At 56.6% G+C, this 18,897-nt stretch overlaps 1 protein-coding gene across 2 annotated transcripts in view; it reads left to right on the top strand.

The window, feature by feature from the left end:
- SORCS2 (sortilin related VPS10 domain containing receptor 2) overlaps positions 1-18,897 on the top strand; it is a 179,215-nt gene that overhangs the window by 39,774 nt on the left and 120,544 nt on the right. For both annotated transcript variants that reach the window (XM_075544654.1, XM_075544655.1), the window contains exon 2: positions 12,051-12,118. In XM_075544654.1, coding sequence (XP_075400769.1) covers positions 12,051-12,118 — 68 coding nt within the window. The remainder of the gene's footprint in view (positions 1-12,050; positions 12,119-18,897) is intronic.

Below are 18,897 nucleotides of genomic sequence, written 5' to 3'. Positions count from 1 at the left end.
GTTGTACCTGGGTCTGGCAGGGGTTGGCAGGGACATGGTCCAGCCTGCCTCTTTAAGCTCCTGGAGCCCTGTGCCTTCCAGGTCTCCAGAGGCTTGTACATTCCCCGGGCCTGCCCCTGGCTCCATGCCCCTGGGCACAGACACCCTCATAAGGTCAGACCCTGCCCGTCTAGGGCGGCCTCACGTGGTCTTCCTGATCACATTGATAGGGGTGGGTGTCCGGCACCATGGGGCTGGCTCTGCCCCACAGAGACCCCCGTGCAGCAGAAGGAAACGTCGCATGCCCAGGGCTGTGCTGTGAGTGCCCCTCGTCTCCGCCACGGCATCTTTGGGGAGGGGAGGGGAGGGGAGGAGAGGGGCAGTTCAGTCCAACCAAGAGCAAGCCTGTTCTGGAGGAAGCAGACAGACAGATAGGAAGGTGTTCTGTGCAAAGTGGCTGTTCGAATCCACTTCCTGTGCTGCTGGGCCAGGGGTCTCTGGTGGCGGTTTACCTTGGCCATGAGCCCTCTGCATCATGTGCGTGGCCACTGAGAAGTGTTTGTTGGAAGAATTCGCTTGTTTCATTTCAGGCCACAGAACTGTCCCCGGAGGGAGGTGCTGTGGCTTGTGACAAACGGGCAGTGAGCTTGGTCCACCCTGCTGACCAGCCTCCAGGAGCCGGCTGAGGGAGACCAGCGGGCCTCCTGCCCGGTGGGCTATCAGGGTCATGTCCACTTCGCCTCCGAGGGTGCCTGTCCTGGTGGCTGGCACAGTTATGTCACATGCCCTGTCATTAGCCCTGCTCATCCCTGACGGGCCCTTATTGGCTTGGCGTGTTGCCTGGTGTGAGGGCAGCTGGGCGCCCCCTCCCTCCCACCTCTCGCCTGGAAGGCAGCCCTCCTTCTGTCCAGGCAGCTGGGGGGTCGTCGACTGATGGTACAGCAGGGTGACAGGACTGTGTCAAGGCTGTGGCTGTGGATGGGGATGTTGTGTGTGACATAGGGCTGCCCGGCGGCACCGTGAGCCTGGAGCCTGACTGATCCTGTCGCCTCCTGCCTATCCTGCTCTGGAGGGCTGGGGACTCATCAGCCTCGGTGTCCATGCCCACCCTTCCACCATGTGTGGTGTGCATGTGTGTGCTGTGTGCGTGTGTCTGTGTGTGTGCGTGTCTGTGTGGTATGTGTGTTTGTGTGTATCTCTGGTGTGTGGTATGTGGTGTGTGTGTATATGGTGTGTGTGTGTAGTGTATGCATGTGTATGTGGTGTGTGTGGTATGTCTGTGCATGTGGTATGTGTGTATGTGGTGTGTATGTCTGTGTATGTGGTGTGTGTGTGATGTGTGTGTAGTGTGTGTGGTATGTCTGTGGGTGCACATGTTCCCTGAAAAATCTCCCACATGCTTCTGTTTCCATGACGCAGGAGATGCCCTGTGTCTGTGTGTGGTGTATATGAGCATGTGTGGATGCACATGTTCCCTGACAAGTCTCCCACAGGCTTCCGTTTTCGTGACCCAGGAAACTGAGGGCTGAGTGCCACGCAATACCTGGGACTTTGATAAGCCACAGATGGGGCAGGACAGAGGCGCTGGTGGCCATGCGCCTGCAGTGAGACCAGCCCTCTGCTGGCTCCTCCTGCATAACTTCTCCTGGTGCATGCAGGCTGATGGCTGTGATGTGCTCATGAGTGCCCCTGCCTCCCTGCCTTTGCACAGGCATTTCTCTCAGCCCCTTGGATCTTCCCCAGCCCCTCTGGGGGACAGGGTCACCTAGAGGTCATCGTGAGTCAAATTCAGGCCACCCTGGTCCATTCCACTCTGGGTCTGCTGTAACAGACTACTGCAAGTGGAGGGAGACCTTAGGGACCCTCGGTTTTCTTCCCCGGTGGCTTTGTCTCATGTACTCTGGGGCTGTCATCAGGAGAGAGCAGTCCCTGGAGACGAAGCCTCGCCATCCCTGCCTCCAAGGAGCCCTCTGTTCGTGCTTCCTCCAAGACACGTGTGTGTTCTTCCAGCAGCCGCGGTGCAGCCAGTGCCCCTCCCCAGCACCACGACTCAAACCCACCGCTTCATGCCCTCCCTCACTGTCCTGCCCTCACGTGCTTATGAAGCCCTGGAAGCCGCCCCCGTCTGCTGAGTGACGTCTCTGCTCTGTCACAGCCAAAGAGGCCTGTGCAGCACACTGGCCCGTGAGTGCCTCCACGAGCATCGACTGTGAATCCCAGAGAAAGGAAATCCTTGGCCCCTTCAACCTGGTCTCCCTTTAGCATGATGGGACCTGTGGGTCCAACGGGGAGGACATGGGTCTTCCTGACCTTGAGTCATCATCCAGACTAGGGGCTGCTGTCCTTAATCTTCATCAGCAGGGCTTCAAGTGCAGCGAGCAGGGTCCTGCGTACCGCAGGTTGTTAACAAGCCTCCCTCCAATCCTCTTCCTAGAACCCAGCTTCTTGGATGATCGCTCAGTGCCGACTGAATAACTGTGGTGAGAGGAGACAACCTGGACACACCCTTTGCCTTATTTTAAACCCTGCGCCGAACATCCCGTGATCTGTTTAAACAACTTCCTCATTTGTTTCTCAGCAACCCCCTCTTGCTCCATGTACAGGTTGCACATGAGCACAATGAGATGTTCTGGAATTCCCATTCTTCTCAAGGCTCTCCAGAGTTTGTGAGGATCAACACACTTGAACGCCTTGGCATAGTCAGTTCAACACAAGTCAGCATCTTTCTGGAAACCTCTGCTTTGAGCCAAGATCCATCTGACATCAGCAAGGATATCCCTTGTTCCACATCCTCTTCTGAATGATTTGGCCTGGACCTCGGGCAGCGCCATGTCAGTGCACCTCTGTAACCCCGCTGGTGGATGACCTTCAGCAGCATGTTACTTGCCTGTGACATCAGTGAGGTCGTTCCATAGTCGTAGCCTTCTGCTGGGCCCCCTTGCCTTGGGAAGGGCACCAATGTGGATCTCCTGGAGGCCGTTGGCCAGGTAGCTGTCTTCCAAGTTTCCTGGCAGAGGAGTGGGTGCTTCCAGTGCTTCGTCAGCTTGTTGGAGCATGCCACGGGGTCCCCCGTCAATTCCTGGAGCCTTGTTTCGGCTAATCCGTCAGCGCAGCTTGTACATCTGCCTGCAGTGCCGTTAGTTCTTGATCATGTGCGACCTCCTGGAATGGTTGGGGGTCAACCAGTCCCTCGTATTTGTAGTGCAGACTGTGTAAACCATAATCACACACACACACACACACACACACACACACACACACACACATGAGCAAGTGAAACAACGCCGCTGCTGGGATTACAGTTCCTACTTGACAAGAAATAAACAGAAGAAAAACAAACTCAAGGTCATTGACTCAACCCTGTGGGACAGGGCAGAAGTGCCCCTGAGTTCCCGAGACGGTAACTCTTCAGGGGAGTAAGAAGCCCTGTCTTTCTCCCGAGGAGCTGCTGGTGGTTTTGAGCTGCTGACATTGTGGTGAGCAGCCCAACACATAACCACCAGGGCTCCCACGAGTCTCTGTGGTTAGCAGGGCACAGGGGCTCTCTCGGTCACACACACGCATGTACACACACGCGCGCACAGTCTTGGTCTCCATGGTGCCTTCAGACAAAGGTGTGTCCGGACAGTCCAGGTGGAGGCGGAGAGGGCAGTGCAGAAACCATGCAGCCACTGTTCAGTCGTTTCATTCCAGAGGGTCGCTGTGGTAGGTTTCCTGCAGGGTCATAAGATGATCTGAGGGGCTTGCTGGGAAGACATTAGAAGGAGATCGAAAACTACGAGGGCGAGGAGCAGGCCAGATGTGTCGCTGGAAGGGACAGCAAGAACCCCAGGGAGAACCCCTTTGGGAAATCCTAGCTTCACCCCCGGGGGCTCGATCGATCGATTGATTCTGCCTGTGTTAGACAGGGTTCTCTAGATAGACAAAACCAGATTGCTAGTAACTTTATATATCTATATTTACAAATATAGATATATAACACAAGAAATGAACTGTTAAATTATATACAGATAGATATGTAATACAAGAAATGAACAGTCAAATTATAAAGCAGTGCAAATGGCTCAGTGCAACTCACTCCCCTGAGAGTCTTGAGGGCCGCCAGCAAGGCAGGACACCAACTGTTGGTCTCCAGCTCCAGAGATGTACATTCCAATCGTGTGGTCTTAAAGGGACCTCGACTTACAGCGACACAGTCCACCGGCTAGGCGTCCCACAGGTCATGTAGCCTCTAAATTGAGGCACAGAACAAGCAAGGCAGCTGCACACTGGTCCGATGATCAAAGAGCAAGAGACAAGAAAGGCGAGACTCACCGAGCCATTTATCTCTCCGCCCTTCAATTAACCCCACTTGTGTTTATCGGCTAGGCTGGCACAATAAACTATCTCACTGCCCCTCACACGTCCCCAGGTTCACAGAACATTGAGAAGGGCACAATGACCCCCGAGGCTGCCACCATCTTGGCGTGGCAGCAGAGTTGCTCAGAGAGGGCTGTTGGTCATCAGGTGTGGCCCAGCCACTCAGCTCACAGGACCCACGGGGCACAGTCGCCTGGAGCCCTGCGGGTCCGTCACTGGCTGCCCTTGACTCCTTTGGCTGCCCAAACTGTGGAAACGGTCCTGCGGGCTGTGACAGCTGTCAGTGAGTCCATCCTGCCAGTGTAGCACTGCCCTCGTGGGTGTCTGAGGCCGAGCTGTTTGCGGGAGCAGAAAGCCCGTCTTTCTCCCTTGGTGGGAATTGAAGAAGGGAATTAACTCCTCAGGATGAGGTTGGAGCAGAGGTTCCCAAACTGGCTGTACTGTAGCCCGCCATCCAGGGGGCATCTCCTTGGGCAGCTTCCCTGGATTGTTCCAGTGTCCCCCCACTATGATACCACCCCACAGGGGGCAGCACTGGGTGAGAGAGCTAGGAGCCCGTCTTGAGCAGTGTCTCCTCTGGAGTGAGGCTGTGTGGACGTCCACCCATAGCTTCTATCTGGGGTCCTGCCTTCAGAGACCTCTCCATCTGGGGTCTTGCTTACCAAGACCTCCCTGATTTGTCATGATGCTTTTCATTTTGCGTCTTACCCTTGTGTCCATTGTCCCTTGCTGTGAGGGCCTCCCTGGGACCTGACCATGTCCCGAGGGCCTTCCCTGGACCCTGTTCTTGGAGGCTGCTAAGGACTCCCTTTCCCCTGTGGATGTACCCTCTGAGGGGGGTCTTTGTGCATATGGGAATGAGGGGCCCACTTGGTTTGTTTGGTCTGCAGCTGTGTCAGTGAGCCTGGGCACCGTGAGCTCAGGAGAGGGCTCCTGGGGGTGACTGGCACTGGAGTGGGGGCATCTGGCCTGGCAGAGCAGCCCATTGAGAGGAGCTTGGGCAAAGGAGGCAGCTAAATCTGAGGGTCAGTGGCGTCACACATTTGGAAGCCCAGTGGTGGCTCGGTCCCCTGGGCCATGGCTGCACTCCCTGGAGAGTGAGCCCGAGAGGGGTGGGACCTGCACAGGGCCACTTGCCTTGCTGGGGAATCCAGATGGTCCCACTGCACTTTCTGGGGCATAACAGCACTAGGCTGGCGCTTAGAAGCCACAGGCGAAAGCCCGCTGAGCCCCCTCGGACAAACCGGCTGTTGTTTGGTGGAGAGAGGGCCTGGGGAGCTGGAGGCCAGATTAGTTGTTCTGAGGGCGTGGGGTCCAGAAACAGGAAACCTGGAATTCTGATGGACTACCAGAATCTTCCTCCCAAACTGGATTTCAGCCCACAGGCCCTACCTCCAGACGCCAAGTGTCATGGTTCCTTTATGTGTCAGCTGGCAAGGCTCTGGTATTGGGTGGTTTGGCCAAATACAGTCTAGTTGCTATTCCCGGACCTAACATACTGACACCGCTCAGCTCTGGGCTGTGTAGGGACTGTGTAGCAGATTGACCCTCCCCGTTGTGATGTGATAGAGTGTCATGTAACGACCGACACATAGCATGATGTAACAGAATGTAACACAACGTAACACAATATAGCTTCTTACCAGAATGGAATGTTTCCTAGCATAACACAAAGTCACACAATGTAGTGTAATTGCCTTCCACAATGTAACACGATGTAAACACTTTCCATAATGCAATGTACTTACTTTCCACAGTGCAGTTGCCACCGCCTTCCTCAGTGTCAGGGACTGCATGGGATCCATCAGTTGATAAGGGGTGTTTGTAGGGTGGGGGGCACCAGGCTCCACCTCCAGACGGTGAGCAGATCACCTGACTCACAGACCCTGGCTTAGCCCTCCTCTCCCTCTGCGTCTTTTCTCTAGAGATCCCTGAGTAAGACCCCGGGGAGCTGGTCTGAGGAGGTGAGGGGGTAACCCAGGCGCCCAGTCTGGGTTCTGTGAGGGTCCAGGGACATCTGTGGGGGCTGGGGACCCAGGGCTGGCTCTCAGCTGGAGCAGCGCCGGTTTCTCTCTCTCTGCCCCTACCCTCCTCCCCCCCGCAGAGTGACGCGTCGCCCACCCGCCAAAGGGAAATTCTTGGAAGGAAGGAGCATATGGCTGTCTGGCTGGGGCTGGTGTTGAGGGAGGGGCGGCCGGAGTTGGGAAGGATTTCTGCTTTAGAAACAGACCAGCTCGCTCCCACCTCCTTGGGGACACCCAGGGCACTTTCCTTGTTGCCAGCTACCTGGCAGCCCCAACGTCACAGTGTACCATGACTCCAGTGACCCTTTATGGCCACAAATAGATCTGAACCACCCCCCGAGCTCCCAGGTAGATGTGCCAGGATGCTGCCCACAAGAAACCCCCCAAACTGGCTAATACGTTGACTTGCCTTGCCTATTAAGGAGGAGCGATGGGTGAAATTAAAATTCCATTGGGTCAGGAGGAATGGAGAGTAAATAATATTTTTAAAGGGTGGCTGGGTTGGAACAGTGTGCCCAGAGCTATACCTATTAACGCACACGTTAGCCCTTCAACAGATTGGATGTAAAAATGCAGTTTCCACAGATCAGTAACACACATTGCATTTATTTTCCGCTGACAGGCCTTGACTGATGGGGCTCATTCCTTCCCAGCTCTCTGGATGCTGTTTAAACAGTGAGTTCAGGCACATAAGAGGGTCTTGGTGAGTGGGCCTGGGCTTGGCGAGCCCTCAGCACCCCACAACTATAGACTGAGACTCTGACAGTTCCAGAAGCAGTAACGGGGGTGGGGTGGGTTGAGGGTAAGAGGCCTTGAGCCCCGGGGAGCCCATGTCCTGCTGCTGACCTCTGTGAGACTAGGGGCCCAGGGCAGCGGAGGGAGCCCCGTTTCTGAAGCCTAGTCTGCAGCTCCCGCATGCTGAGCCTTGGTGTCCTCATGGGCAAACCTATGCTGGACCCCGCACGTGCAGTGAGCAACAAGAGTGAAGCCTGCCAGAGCCGGAACTGGACCATCCACCTCACTCTCCCACACACTTTCCTGTGTGTGTTGAAAAGACCGGGTGTTCTCAGCTGCCTTGCCTGTGTTTCAACATCCACAGGTTGCATGGTACCCCCAAAAGATGAGGTGCTGTCATTGTGAGGTACCAGGGATCTCGTGTACAGCAAAACTCAATCCCCCAGTCCTGAGCCAGCCTCACAATGGTTGTGAGGTTTGAGCCCATTGCTGCAGCCCCCGTGTCAGTCCATCTCCTCGAAGGCCCTCCCCTCTACTTTCCCAAACATGAGGTCTGTCTCCAGGGACTGGTCTCTCCTGACAACACGTCCCAAGTCTGTGAGACGGCCCCACCATCCTCACTTCTAAGGAGCAGCCAACCTCTCTTCCTCGGACATGGATTTGTTTGTTCTTGTGGCTGTCCATGGCACCGTCAATATCCTCTGCCAAACATCGACTCTTCCCGAGTTTCTCTAACTTTTCCTGTCTTCCTGTACAAAGGACTGTGGCCTGGAAAGACTGGCCTGGGTCAGGTGCATCTAACTCCACGGAGTGCCTGCCTGAGGAGCCTTGGGCAGCAGACTTGCCCACTGCTGACCCGTGCTGAATGCTAGACTTTGATCTCCATCTGCAAGTGCTTCAGCTCCTCCGCCCAGTCGGCAAGTGGGGGTGGGGTGGGGTGGCCTGCACATCACAGCTGGTGGCTTACGCTGCGTTTGCTAGAGAATCAATACATCTCGATTTATGTTGGATCCATTTCAGGCTGAGCAAGTTGGTAGAATTGTTCAATTTCTTCCTCCCTGGCTTGAGTGGTGTGTGCACTGGGCTTCCTCGCCCACAAAAGAGAAGTCACACTCACTGCTGACTCTTAGCTGAGACCCTCTGGGACGAGGGTTTCCTTGGTCTTCTGGGAAACCCCATGGACTTCTGAGATGGTTAACTCTTTACAGGAGTAGAAAGCCCCACCTTTCTCTCAAAGGTCAGCTGGTGGTTTCAAACTGCTGACCTTGCCGATAGAACCCAGTGCACCAGTCCTGTGCCACCAGGGCCACTGTGGACCTGCATGTGGGTGTACAGAGATTATCCATCACAGAGCGTGACTTCAGGACAGGTCCTGGTGGAGGATGGGACACGGTTCCTCCTGAATGTGTCATTCAGGCTGTGACCACCTGCTGCCCCATGGTCAGTGCTGGCGAGTCCCTTTCCACTCACTACTGCCGGCTAGTGAGCGAGCAAGCGTCATGGCATCCATTTTGTTCAGGTCACTAAGGCCTTAGTCCATGCAGGTCACTAAGGCTGGGCCATGTTGTCAGGGTGAACAGGGCCCTGTGGTCAGGAACCAGGGCTGTGTTCTCAGTCACCAGCTTTTCTGGTCCCTGGCGGAGGCTGTCCAGAGGCTGGTAGAGACATATTGGGCTGGCATCCAGGAAAGGGCCATCGGGATTAGGGACCTAACATGCATGTGGGAGGTGTCTGCTGTTCATCTGGAGGGGCCTGTTTGTGCCCCAGACCCATCCTGGCTGCCACGACCTTGTCACGCTGATCAGGAAGCCCAGGCAGCAGCTGGGTGCCCGTGGTGGCTGGACCCATGGCCAGGTCCCGAGTAGCTGAATGAGTTCATGGCATTTGTGGGAGAAAAGGGTGCTATTCTGGGCCTGGGTGACTCAGAGCAGGTGGACAGCACTGAGGGAGGCCTGCACTGGCCCTTGTTATGTTGCGACTAGCCTGCAGCCTTGCTGTCCTTCGCTGCGTGCTGAGGGCAGAGGGTGGCCTGGCCCTCCACTGATCGCAAAGGACAGTTTGGTCTGAAGAACAGGCAATATGAAGGGCAGCTTGACAGTGGCTCCACCCCTCAGGGGACAGAACCCTCTGGAAGCTCAGAGGGCGATGAGGACTAGAGGAAACCAGGGGGCGTTCTTGAAGGAAGGGGCAGGCAGTCGCTCCACTGTGGGCTGGCGTGTTTGGGGGTGGGCAGGTGGGGAGGGACCAGGCCTGGTGCCTTGGGGACCAGCCTCAGCTACATAGAGGCTGGCTGTCAGAGCCCCTGAGCCCCTCCTGTCTGCCCTCAGGGCTGTCAGCTGGGGTCTCTTCCACATGGGGGCTGCAGCCCTTGTGGAGCAGCTTCTGGGAGGGAGTGGGGGTAGGAAGCCAGACAGGGGGCTACAGGACGACTCTTCCCCAGTCTGGGCTGGGAGCCCCTGAGGCTATTGTAGTGAGAACTTCAGTTCCCAATCAATGCTGGGCATGGGATTTGCCCCAGCTCTGCTGCCCCCACCCCTGAGGCTGCCAGTGGCTGCCCGAGCCTGTGCTGGGCAGTGAAGCTATGGGTCGGCCTCCCCCCGCCGGCTGTCACACATGAGACAGAATTTGCGGTCCTCCCAGCTATCTTGCTCTGGTTCCTGTGGCCTCTGGGAGCCGGAAGATGATAAAATATAAATCAATAGGTTAAAAATACCCACCTCCTGGCCTGTCAGTTTGCGGCAGATGGGGGTGGTCGCTTTGTTCAGAGCCGGGGGCGGAGCCCCTTGCTCCTGACAGGGCAGGTGACTTAGTCACTGATGGCTTCACAGGGTGCCTTCCTGCCCACTGCACTCCCCCCCCCCAAGATCCCCCTTCTCTAATCTTCAGCAGCTGTGGTCAGAGGGCTGGCCCAGGGCAGGGACCCCAAACTGCCTAGGCTATCAGCCTCCATAGGGACCAGGGTTTGAGGGACTGGGATGTTCTGGTTGGCCTCCAGGTGTCCCCATGGCAACCAGAGTGTCCTGAGCCTCTTGGCTGGTAGGGAACAGAATGCAATGTGATATCCTGGGAGCAGCCCTGGCCAAGGGGCCACCACTGGCCTGTTGTACCCACTGGCCATGCTGAGGGGCCACAGGAAACCCACTGCACCCACTGGCCAGGCAGCTATGCTTTCTGTTTCTGTGGCGTCAGCCCCCCTTGGGTTTGCAAGAGCCTTTAAGTGAGTCACAGAGGGTCCCGCCCCTAGGGAAGGGCATCGTGCCTGGTCAAGTAGAGGGGCCGAAACACAGGAAGGTCCTCGGAGATGGGTTGCCACAGTGAACACACAGGGTGGATTGTGCAGTTGGTGTCATGGCACTGGGGCTGCTAGGAGTTGGGCCCGGTCTCGGCACCTCCTGTCAAAGACCATCCTGTGAGAAAAAGACCCCTGGGGCCTTGGTGATGCCAGGAGTTGGAATCAGCTTGACGGCAGTGAGATTTGTTTGTGACCTTTTCATTACGAAGTCATTCTCGAGCCCACACTGGCACTGACCCAGAGCCACCGAGCAGAGCAGCCCCGGGGCCTCTGTGAGCCTTGGCAGCGTGGCCGCCTCATCTTCCCTTGGAGCTGCTACTGGGTTTGAACCTCCAACCGTTTGCTCCGCAGCCCAGTGCTTACCCCACAGTGCCACCAAGCAAGCCTTGACGCCCTGGGCTGCAGTCAGCGTGGTTGGCAGTTCGAAACCACTAGCAGCTCCACGAGTGGAGACTGGGCTTCTGCTCCCGCAGTCACAGTCTTGAGAACCCCTTGGGAACTCCTGGGGGCTGCTCCGAGTCAGCACTGGCCCGATGGCAGTGAGTCTGGTGGGGGGTTGGCTGACCGGGAGGAGACCATTTGATTGCCTTGTGTGCATGGGTCACACAGATTGGGCCTGACTCCATGTGCCCATGACAGTGGCAGGGACAGGGATAGACTGATGCTTCCTTTCTACCCACCGTGCAGCTCCCCACAGGCCCGTCGTGGAGACAGCTGTGTGTGGGGAAGGGCTTGTCCCCATGGTTTATGGGTGGCCTTCCACTGCCACCTGCACCTCCACCCTGGAGGAGTGACCACATTGTGGGGGTTTGTCCCGAGGACCTGCGTCCAGCCTCTGGTCACTCCAGGATGCCGCCTCGCTGGCCTTGTGGCTGGTCTACCAGGCTGCCTGGGCTGGTTTGTGTCCCACTCCACTGGTGGCAGCTCCTGGCCGGGTTCCCTCGAGTGTGCTGCCCCTGACGTCCTCCTGAGAGGCAAGGTGTCTGGGGGCACAGTGGCTCAGAGACACCGAGGAGACTCCAGGGCGAGGCCTGGTGTTGCTGTGTTTGTCAGGTGCCTCCGAGCCAGTTCCAACTCTCAGTAACCCGCACCGTGCCCACAATGGTTCCTGTGCGTGAGCACAGTGAGGCAGCCACTGTGTCCATTGCCTCTCCTCGAGGGCCTGCCTCTTTCCACTGCCCTCCCACTTTATCTAGCACAGCGGCCTTCTCCAGGGCCAACTGGCCCCAAGTGCGTGCGACCAAGTCTCCCATCCTTGCCTCTGAGGAGCTCTCTGGCCGGATCTCTTGTTCTGATGAGTTGTTGACAAATGAGGTCTGGGAGGAGCCCCCCCTCTGCATGGGGGCCCCCAGGGCCCATGCACACAGAGGACGTGCAGCCGTCCTGGTGTAGTCTTAGTCCCCGCTGTCCTCTGTGTCCCGTGCCCTCACTGAGGCTCGTGGCCCCGCTCCGCTCCTTGGCGTCCTCTCTGGCTAACGGTTTCGCATGCAGGGAGACAGGCCTTCCTTCCCAGTCTCTGAGCCTGGACGCTCTTCTGGGCACCTCTGCTGGAGGTGGGCCCCTATTTGAAGGGTCCTAATTGCTGGGGGTGGGCCCCTCTGCCCTCCCTCCGCCTGTGGGCACCTTCTTCTGACATCGGCCTTTTTCTTTCTGACCCACAGGTCATCCTGATCCTGACCAAGTACTACCACGCGGACATGGGGAAGGTGCTGGAGAGCTCTCTGTGGCGGTGAGTCAGTGCGCAGTGCGCGGGGCAGGGGAGCTCGCTGGCTGACTGCCACCCAGAAACACCTCCTTCCCTTCCCTTTCCCCCAGAGGAGGGGGGGCAGGAAGAGGAGCCGGTGGCAGTGACTGCGCTGCTCCTGCTGGGGAATGTAGGTCAGCGCACAATCGCTGTTTGTGCTTGGACTTAAGACGTCCCCAAAGGCGCATGTACCTCAGCGGCTGGACTTCCAGCCCAGGGAGCGCCCAGCAAACAGAGGGCCAGAGGAGGGGGAGGGTCGGCCCTTTGTGTGGAGGCCCGAGGGGGCAGAGGGCTGGGGTGTGTGTTTGTGCCCCAGTCAGGGTGCTGCTGTGAGTCTGTTTCAGACCAGCGCTGGCCCACCCTGGTGGGTGTGCTCTCTGGGTCGGACCTGATTCTTGCCAAGACCCCCTCGGGCAGAGGGCGGGTTCTGGCTCTGCTGGGCTCCCTGGGAAGTGTGCTTGGACGCTGTAGAGGTCCCTCCTGTGCAGGATCTGAGGTCTGCACAGGCAGCCAGTCTCCACTGCGGAGAATGTTGGAGTTAAGGGGTGACAGGCCTTCCCCGTGGGTTGGGGCATCAGGCATGTACTGGTCTCCCCTCTCCCCACCCCATGAACTTGGTGTCTGTTGACTTTTTTTTAATCGTTTTATTAGGGGCTCATACAACACTTATCACAATCCATACATATATCAATTGTGTAAAGCATATTTGTACATTCATTGCCCTCATCATTCTCAAAACATTTGCTCTCCACTTAAGCCCCTGGCATCAGGTCCTCATTTTTTCCCCTCCCTCCCCGGTCCCCCTCCCTCACGACCCCTTGATAATTTATAAATTATTATTTTGTCATATCTTGGTCTGTCTGATGTCTCCTTTCACCCTCTTTTCTGTTGTCTGTCCCCCAGGAAGGAGGTCACATGTAGATCCTTGTAATCAGTTCCCCCTTTCCAGCCCACCCTCCCTCTATCGCCTCCCAGTATCGCCACTCACACCACTGGTCCCGAAGGGATCATCTGCCCTGGATTCCCAGTGTTTCCAGTTCCTACCTGCACCAGTATACATCCTCTGGTCTAGCCAGACTTGCAAAGTAGAATTGGGATCATGATAGTTGGGGGTGGGGTGGGGGAGGAAACATTTAGGAACTAGAGGAAAGTTATGTTTAATCGTTGCTACATCACAACTTGCCTGGCTCTTCTCCTCCCCCAAACCTTTCTTTATGGGGATGTCCAGTGGCCTACAAATGAGCTTTGAGTCTCCACTCCGCACTCCTCCCCCTCATTCACTATGGTAAGACTTTTTGTTATGATGATGCCAGGCACCATCAGCTTTCTTCAGCACATTTGCTTATGCACCCATTAATCTTCAGCGATCTATCATGGGGGTGAGCACACAATGATATGGTTTTTTGTTCTTTGATGCCTGATAACTGATCCCTTCGGCACTTCGTGATCACACAGCCTGATGTGTTCTTCCATGTGGGCTTTGTTGCTTCTGAGCTAGATGGCCGCTTGTTTACCTTCAAGCCTTTAAGACCCCAGACACTATCTCTTTTGATAGCCGGGCACCATCAGCTTTCTTCACCACATTTGCTTATGCACCCACTTTGTCTTCAGCGGTTGTGTCGGGAAGGTGAGCATCATAGAATGCCAATTTAATAGAAGAAAGTATTCTTGCATTGAGGGAGTACTTGAGTGGAGGTCCAATGTCCTCCTGCTACCTTAATAATAACCCTATAAATATAGACACATAGATCTATTTCCCCATCCTCATCTATAAATATATTTGCATATGTGCATGTCTTTATCTAGACCTCTGTAAGTGCTCTTTGCCTCCCAGCTCTTTCCTCTATTTCCTTTGACTATCCTCCTGCCCCACTATCATGCTCAGTCCCCACCTGCGTTTCAGCAATTCCTCTTGGTTATATTACCTTTGATCATGCCCTACCAGACCTCCCACACCCTCCTGACCACCGATTTGGATCACTTGTTGTTCCCTTGTCCCTGGGTTTTTTAACACCACTACCTTTCCCCCGCCTCCCCCTCTCTCTTGTCCCCACTGAGCTGTCAGTCTGGTTGTTTTCTCCTCCAGCTTGTTCATCCAGCTTATCTTATTTAGACAGAACTGCGGAGATAATAACATGCACAAAACAAGACAGAGCACAACCAAGCAACAATATACAACAAAACAACAACAACAAACCAATGACAAAAAAACAACAAAACACAACAAGAAAGAAAAACTTGTAGTTAGTTCAAGGATGGTTGTCTGTTGGCTTTTCTCCCTGGCTCCACCTCCCTTCCTCAGGTCTGCAGGCTGGTGGGCAGGGCTAAGCCCCACAGTGGGTGCAACCATGCACTCAAACAGCCACAGAGGGGAGGCTGGCGCAGGACTGACCGGGTGCTGGCTCCCTCTGTTATACACCAGCTGCCCGATGGCACTGGACACTGCCATCAACCACAGCACCAATGAATTCACCGGCAGCTCCAGAAGGCTCCTAGGGAAATTCCATGATCTTTTCACTCCATTGTCCCTTGAACTTTCTGCAGCTCGTGTCTACCTAACTCACTGCCCTCAGAGCTGCTCTGAACGACGGGTGAGAACAGCCCCTGTCGGCTCTGATGTGAACTCTTCATGGAGGGAGAAAGTCTCATCTTTCTGCTGTGGAGCACCTGGTGGTTTTGAACTGCGGACTGTGCTGTTAGCAGCTCCAGTGCCTGCTTACTTCTCTCTGTTTTGGGCATGACCCCATGTACACAAAGTGAAAGGCTGCCCAGTTATGTTGGAGTGGTACCTGCCTATCACCTCTCATCTGCCTATCTATCTCTGCGTGTGTGTGTGTGTGTGTGTGTGTACACAGCAGCCTCGGCAGCATGGCTGAGTGAGCCGTGGACTTCTGTCGGCAAGGCTCAGGTCCTCTCTGCTCCTGGGAAGGCTCGCAGCCTCGCAGGCCCTGTGGAGGGTGACTGAGCCCCAAAAGCCGTGATGGCAGTAGGTGGCATGCATAAGGAATGCTGGTTGTGTGTGGCTGTGCTTGCTGACACATGCGGGAAGAGAGGGATGCAGCGGGTTGAGCACAGGGCTGCTGCCTGCATGGTCGGCTGCTTCCCTGCAGGTGGATGGACAGACAGACGGACGCTATGGGAGGGCTAGTTTGCCCTGTCCCAGGGCCACAGTGAGCCCGACTCACCTCCTGGGCACTGGGTTTGGTCCCTAGGTTGGGGGCCTCTGGGAGGGTCTAACCACAGGGGGGCAAGGTTCCCTCAAAAGCCAAAAGTCACTGACTACACTCTTCTCTGCTTCTCTGTCCTGCCTGAGGCCCAGGGAGGAGCCCTGCTCCTGGGGCCACTCTTCCTCCATAAGAGTCCATACCTGGTCCCTGTAGGGCCAAGACCCCACCCACACACAGCAACGAGGGGGTAGGGCTGCCGCCCAAACAGCCTGCTCTTCCATGGCTCCCTCCTTTCCTTTCCCACTGGAACTTGGCAGGCAGGCCAGCCAGGGAGCACTCTCTGGGATTGGTTTCAGGACCAAGATTCCATGCTGCCGTGCTCCTGGAGCCAGGTGGAGGGTGCAGGAAGGCTGCGGGGCTCTACCCAGGCCGAGGGAGGAGTCTCCTGAGGAGGGTGGTGAGGCTGGAGCACTGCCCCTCTGTGGGGCTTGTTCCTGAGAGACTAGCTGCGCACAGGGACTGGGGACACTGTCTGTGGGGCTGAGGGGGTCCATCTCCCCAGTCAGTGTGGTCTGAGGGGTGCTTCATCCCTGGTGCTACCAGACCAGGAAAAGCTCAGTGTCCCCGAGGGGTCGTCTCCCCAGGTGGGGACTGGGAGCTCCATCAGGCTCCCGACAGGGCCATGCTGCCTCTGCCCTCTCCTGGTCGGGTCTGTCCCGGGTGGTCCTGCCCCCCAGATACACCCTCACAAGGCTCTCTTCCTTTGTTCTCCCCCACCATAGCAAAGTCCTGTAGGGTGAAGGGCCACCCTGTTCTAGGGCACCCCCGTGTGGACCTCCCTGCTTACAGCCTAAATTCTCTTTCCACCAAGATGGAGATTCCAGCCCAGCCATCAACCTTCACCCAGGAGGAGTTGCCCCCCTGCAGAGCCCTGAGGAGAGACCCCAGTGGTGTGGCTGGTGCTCGTCCTGGGGGGCGTGGGGGCTGACTTTGGACGGCCCTGGGATAGGGCTTCGAATCCTTGTCTGCTGGTTCTGGGCAAAGACACCTTTTTAGAACTGCTTCCAGGGGTCCCCTTCACCTCCTTGGGTCCTGATTGTCCTGGTCTGTACCGTGGGAGGCTGTGGCCTGGATGGTCTGCCTGTCCTTAGATGTGGGGCCTGGCCCTGCGCTGTCCTCACTGTGTCCAGCCTTTCTTTATTGCATGGTGGCCTGCAGAGTAGTTCCATAGTGCCCAGCCCCGCCTGGGCTGGCCCCACTCAGCCCCCACTGTGCTGGGCCCCTGCCTAGAAATGGTTCCATACCGCTGTCCCCTGGTTGTTCTCCTTGGCGGGTCCAGCCCGGAGTTCTGCCTGCAGCTAGACCGTGATCTTTGATCTCTGGATTTCAGATGCTTCCCGCCTCCCCCCATCTCTCCAGGGCTCACCAGGGAGGGAGCTGGGACGTGTCCCCACAGCATAGTCTGTGGCTGGTCCTTAATGCACACCTCATTTGGCCTCCCTGTTGGAATTTGAGTCCCTGGGGTGGCTAGTGGGGTGAATGGTTTTCTCTGCTTAATTACTTGTCACCACATCTCTCTTCAGGCTAGTCACCCCCTGCCCTGTCCACCTGTTCCAGCCTTTTCTGCCTTGGGTGCACCCCTCCCCCATCTCCTCAGCACCAATGAAGGGAGTCTTTTGAAAGTCTTTCTTCCTAAAGACACTTTGATGGAGCAATTTCAGGCCCCAGGTGCCAATGTTTACCTGGCTGATGACAGGTATGGCCTTTATAGAGGTGCTGGCTTTGGATAGCCAGAGGATCTGTAGTTGTCCTGCACTGAATGGGCCATGTGGCTGCCAGTGCCCTTCCTCCATCTAAGCCCAGGGACCAGCTCACTCAGGCCTTCCATCTGCTTCTCCTGGCCCAGTCCCCGGGCCACCCCCACACAGCCGTCTGTGCTCACAGACCACATGCGCACCCGGCTTCATACAGAGTGAGGCTGTTCCCTTCGCAAGTACCAGTGTCTGCCCCCAGGCTGCACTCTCTGCCGGGAGCAGATCCCGAGCCCAGAGCTCATTAAAGCCACCTTCTGATGAGATGCCGCACTTCCAGCAAGTTCTGGGAGAGGCTGTTGCTGCCTGTCTGGGGACCTCATGCTGACCAGCATGCCCCTTGTGGTTCTAGGGCTCCAGGTGACCCCACTTTGAGAAGCAGGAAGGTGGGCCACCTGGAAACAACTGGCTTCCTGTGGCCATCAGAGGAATATCCAAGCTGCACCCCTGCAGTGACCTCAGGTCCCTCTACAGAGACCCTGCACCCCTATAGAGACCCCAGGCTCCTACAGACCCTAGGTATCCCTACAAAGACCTTATGTCTCTATAGAGACCCCTCGGTTGCTATAAAGACCCCACATCCTGTAGAGATTCCAGGTCCCCTTAGGAAGATCTCAGGTCTTCCTGTATGGACCCCGGTGCTCTACAAAGACCCCAACCCCTAAGAGACCTCAGGTGCCAGCAAAGACTCCATATCCCGGCACAAGAAGCCCAGCCGGATGGTCCTCGACGTGGGCCCAGCCGGATGGTCTGTCCCTGCTTGGTCACGTTGAAGGACAGGGAGAAAGGGGAGGGCCCTCAGGGAGGTGGGCAGACACCGTGGCTGCATCCGTGGGCTCAGGCACAGGGGCCCATATGAGGATGGCGCAGGACTGGGCAGCGCTTCATTCTGCTGTGCACCGGGTCTCTGTGGGTCAAAACCAACTCCAAGGCACCTGGCAACAACAATCTCATCCAAGAACCGGAGGTCACAGCCTCTGACCCAGCCTGCTCTCTTGGCCCGCCCCGGGCCCCGCCCAGAAGTCCACACACGGCCGCTGTTTTATACTTTAAGTACCGCGTGTCTCTGCACAAATCAATATGCTCCATTGTTTAGCATGTTTTAAAAATGGATACAAATGACTCCGCGCTGCCTGTCGAAGCTTGATTTATAGATCTGGCTTTGTTGCAGCGATATATCTGTGTAACACGTGGAAGCTGGCTAGCTTACTTCTGCACGGCCCAGCACCCAGAACAGCTTCTGTATCCCCAGCTCCTGGATGTCACTTCCAGGCAGACGTGGCCAGAGCCAGGGGGTGAACGCTGGGTCCCCTTCCTCTGGCTCCCTTGTGGCTGCGGAGTGTCCTTGGCCCTGGTGGCTGCCAGCTTGAAGCTGGTGGCGTTTACTCGCCCTCCCCGGTGCCTGCCCTGCTAGGGATGTCTGTGTTTCAGAAACTCTGCCCTAGCCTGTCCCGTGCCACAGTGCTCGCCCGGGTTATCTCCGGGATCCCCAAACACGTCATGTCCTGGAAGCACATTCCTTCCTTGCATACTCCACTCTTACCCAACATCCTCTGAGGCTGCCCTCCCTGAGTGCCAGGGCGGGGAAACCCACACATAGTGGGGGCTGGATGTCCAGTTTGGGGGGCCGTCCACGTCCAGGCCTTGTGAGGCTGAGAGAGGAACTGCCCCATGCCCCGCCCCTCCCCCGGCCAGTAGCCCTCAGCTCATGGGTGCATCTTCCCAGGGTGTTGGACTGAATGGTGTCAACTGGGCTGGGCCAGGGGGCTCAATAGGGTGTGTTTAT

This window comes from Tenrec ecaudatus, chromosome 3 (assembly GCF_050624435.1).
Source record: "Tenrec ecaudatus isolate mTenEca1 chromosome 3, mTenEca1.hap1, whole genome shotgun sequence".
NCBI lineage: Eukaryota > Metazoa > Chordata > Mammalia > Afrosoricida > Tenrecidae > Tenrec > Tenrec ecaudatus.
Note: the sequence above shows the minus strand (reverse complement) of the source record. Positions and strands in the feature narration are given on the sequence as shown.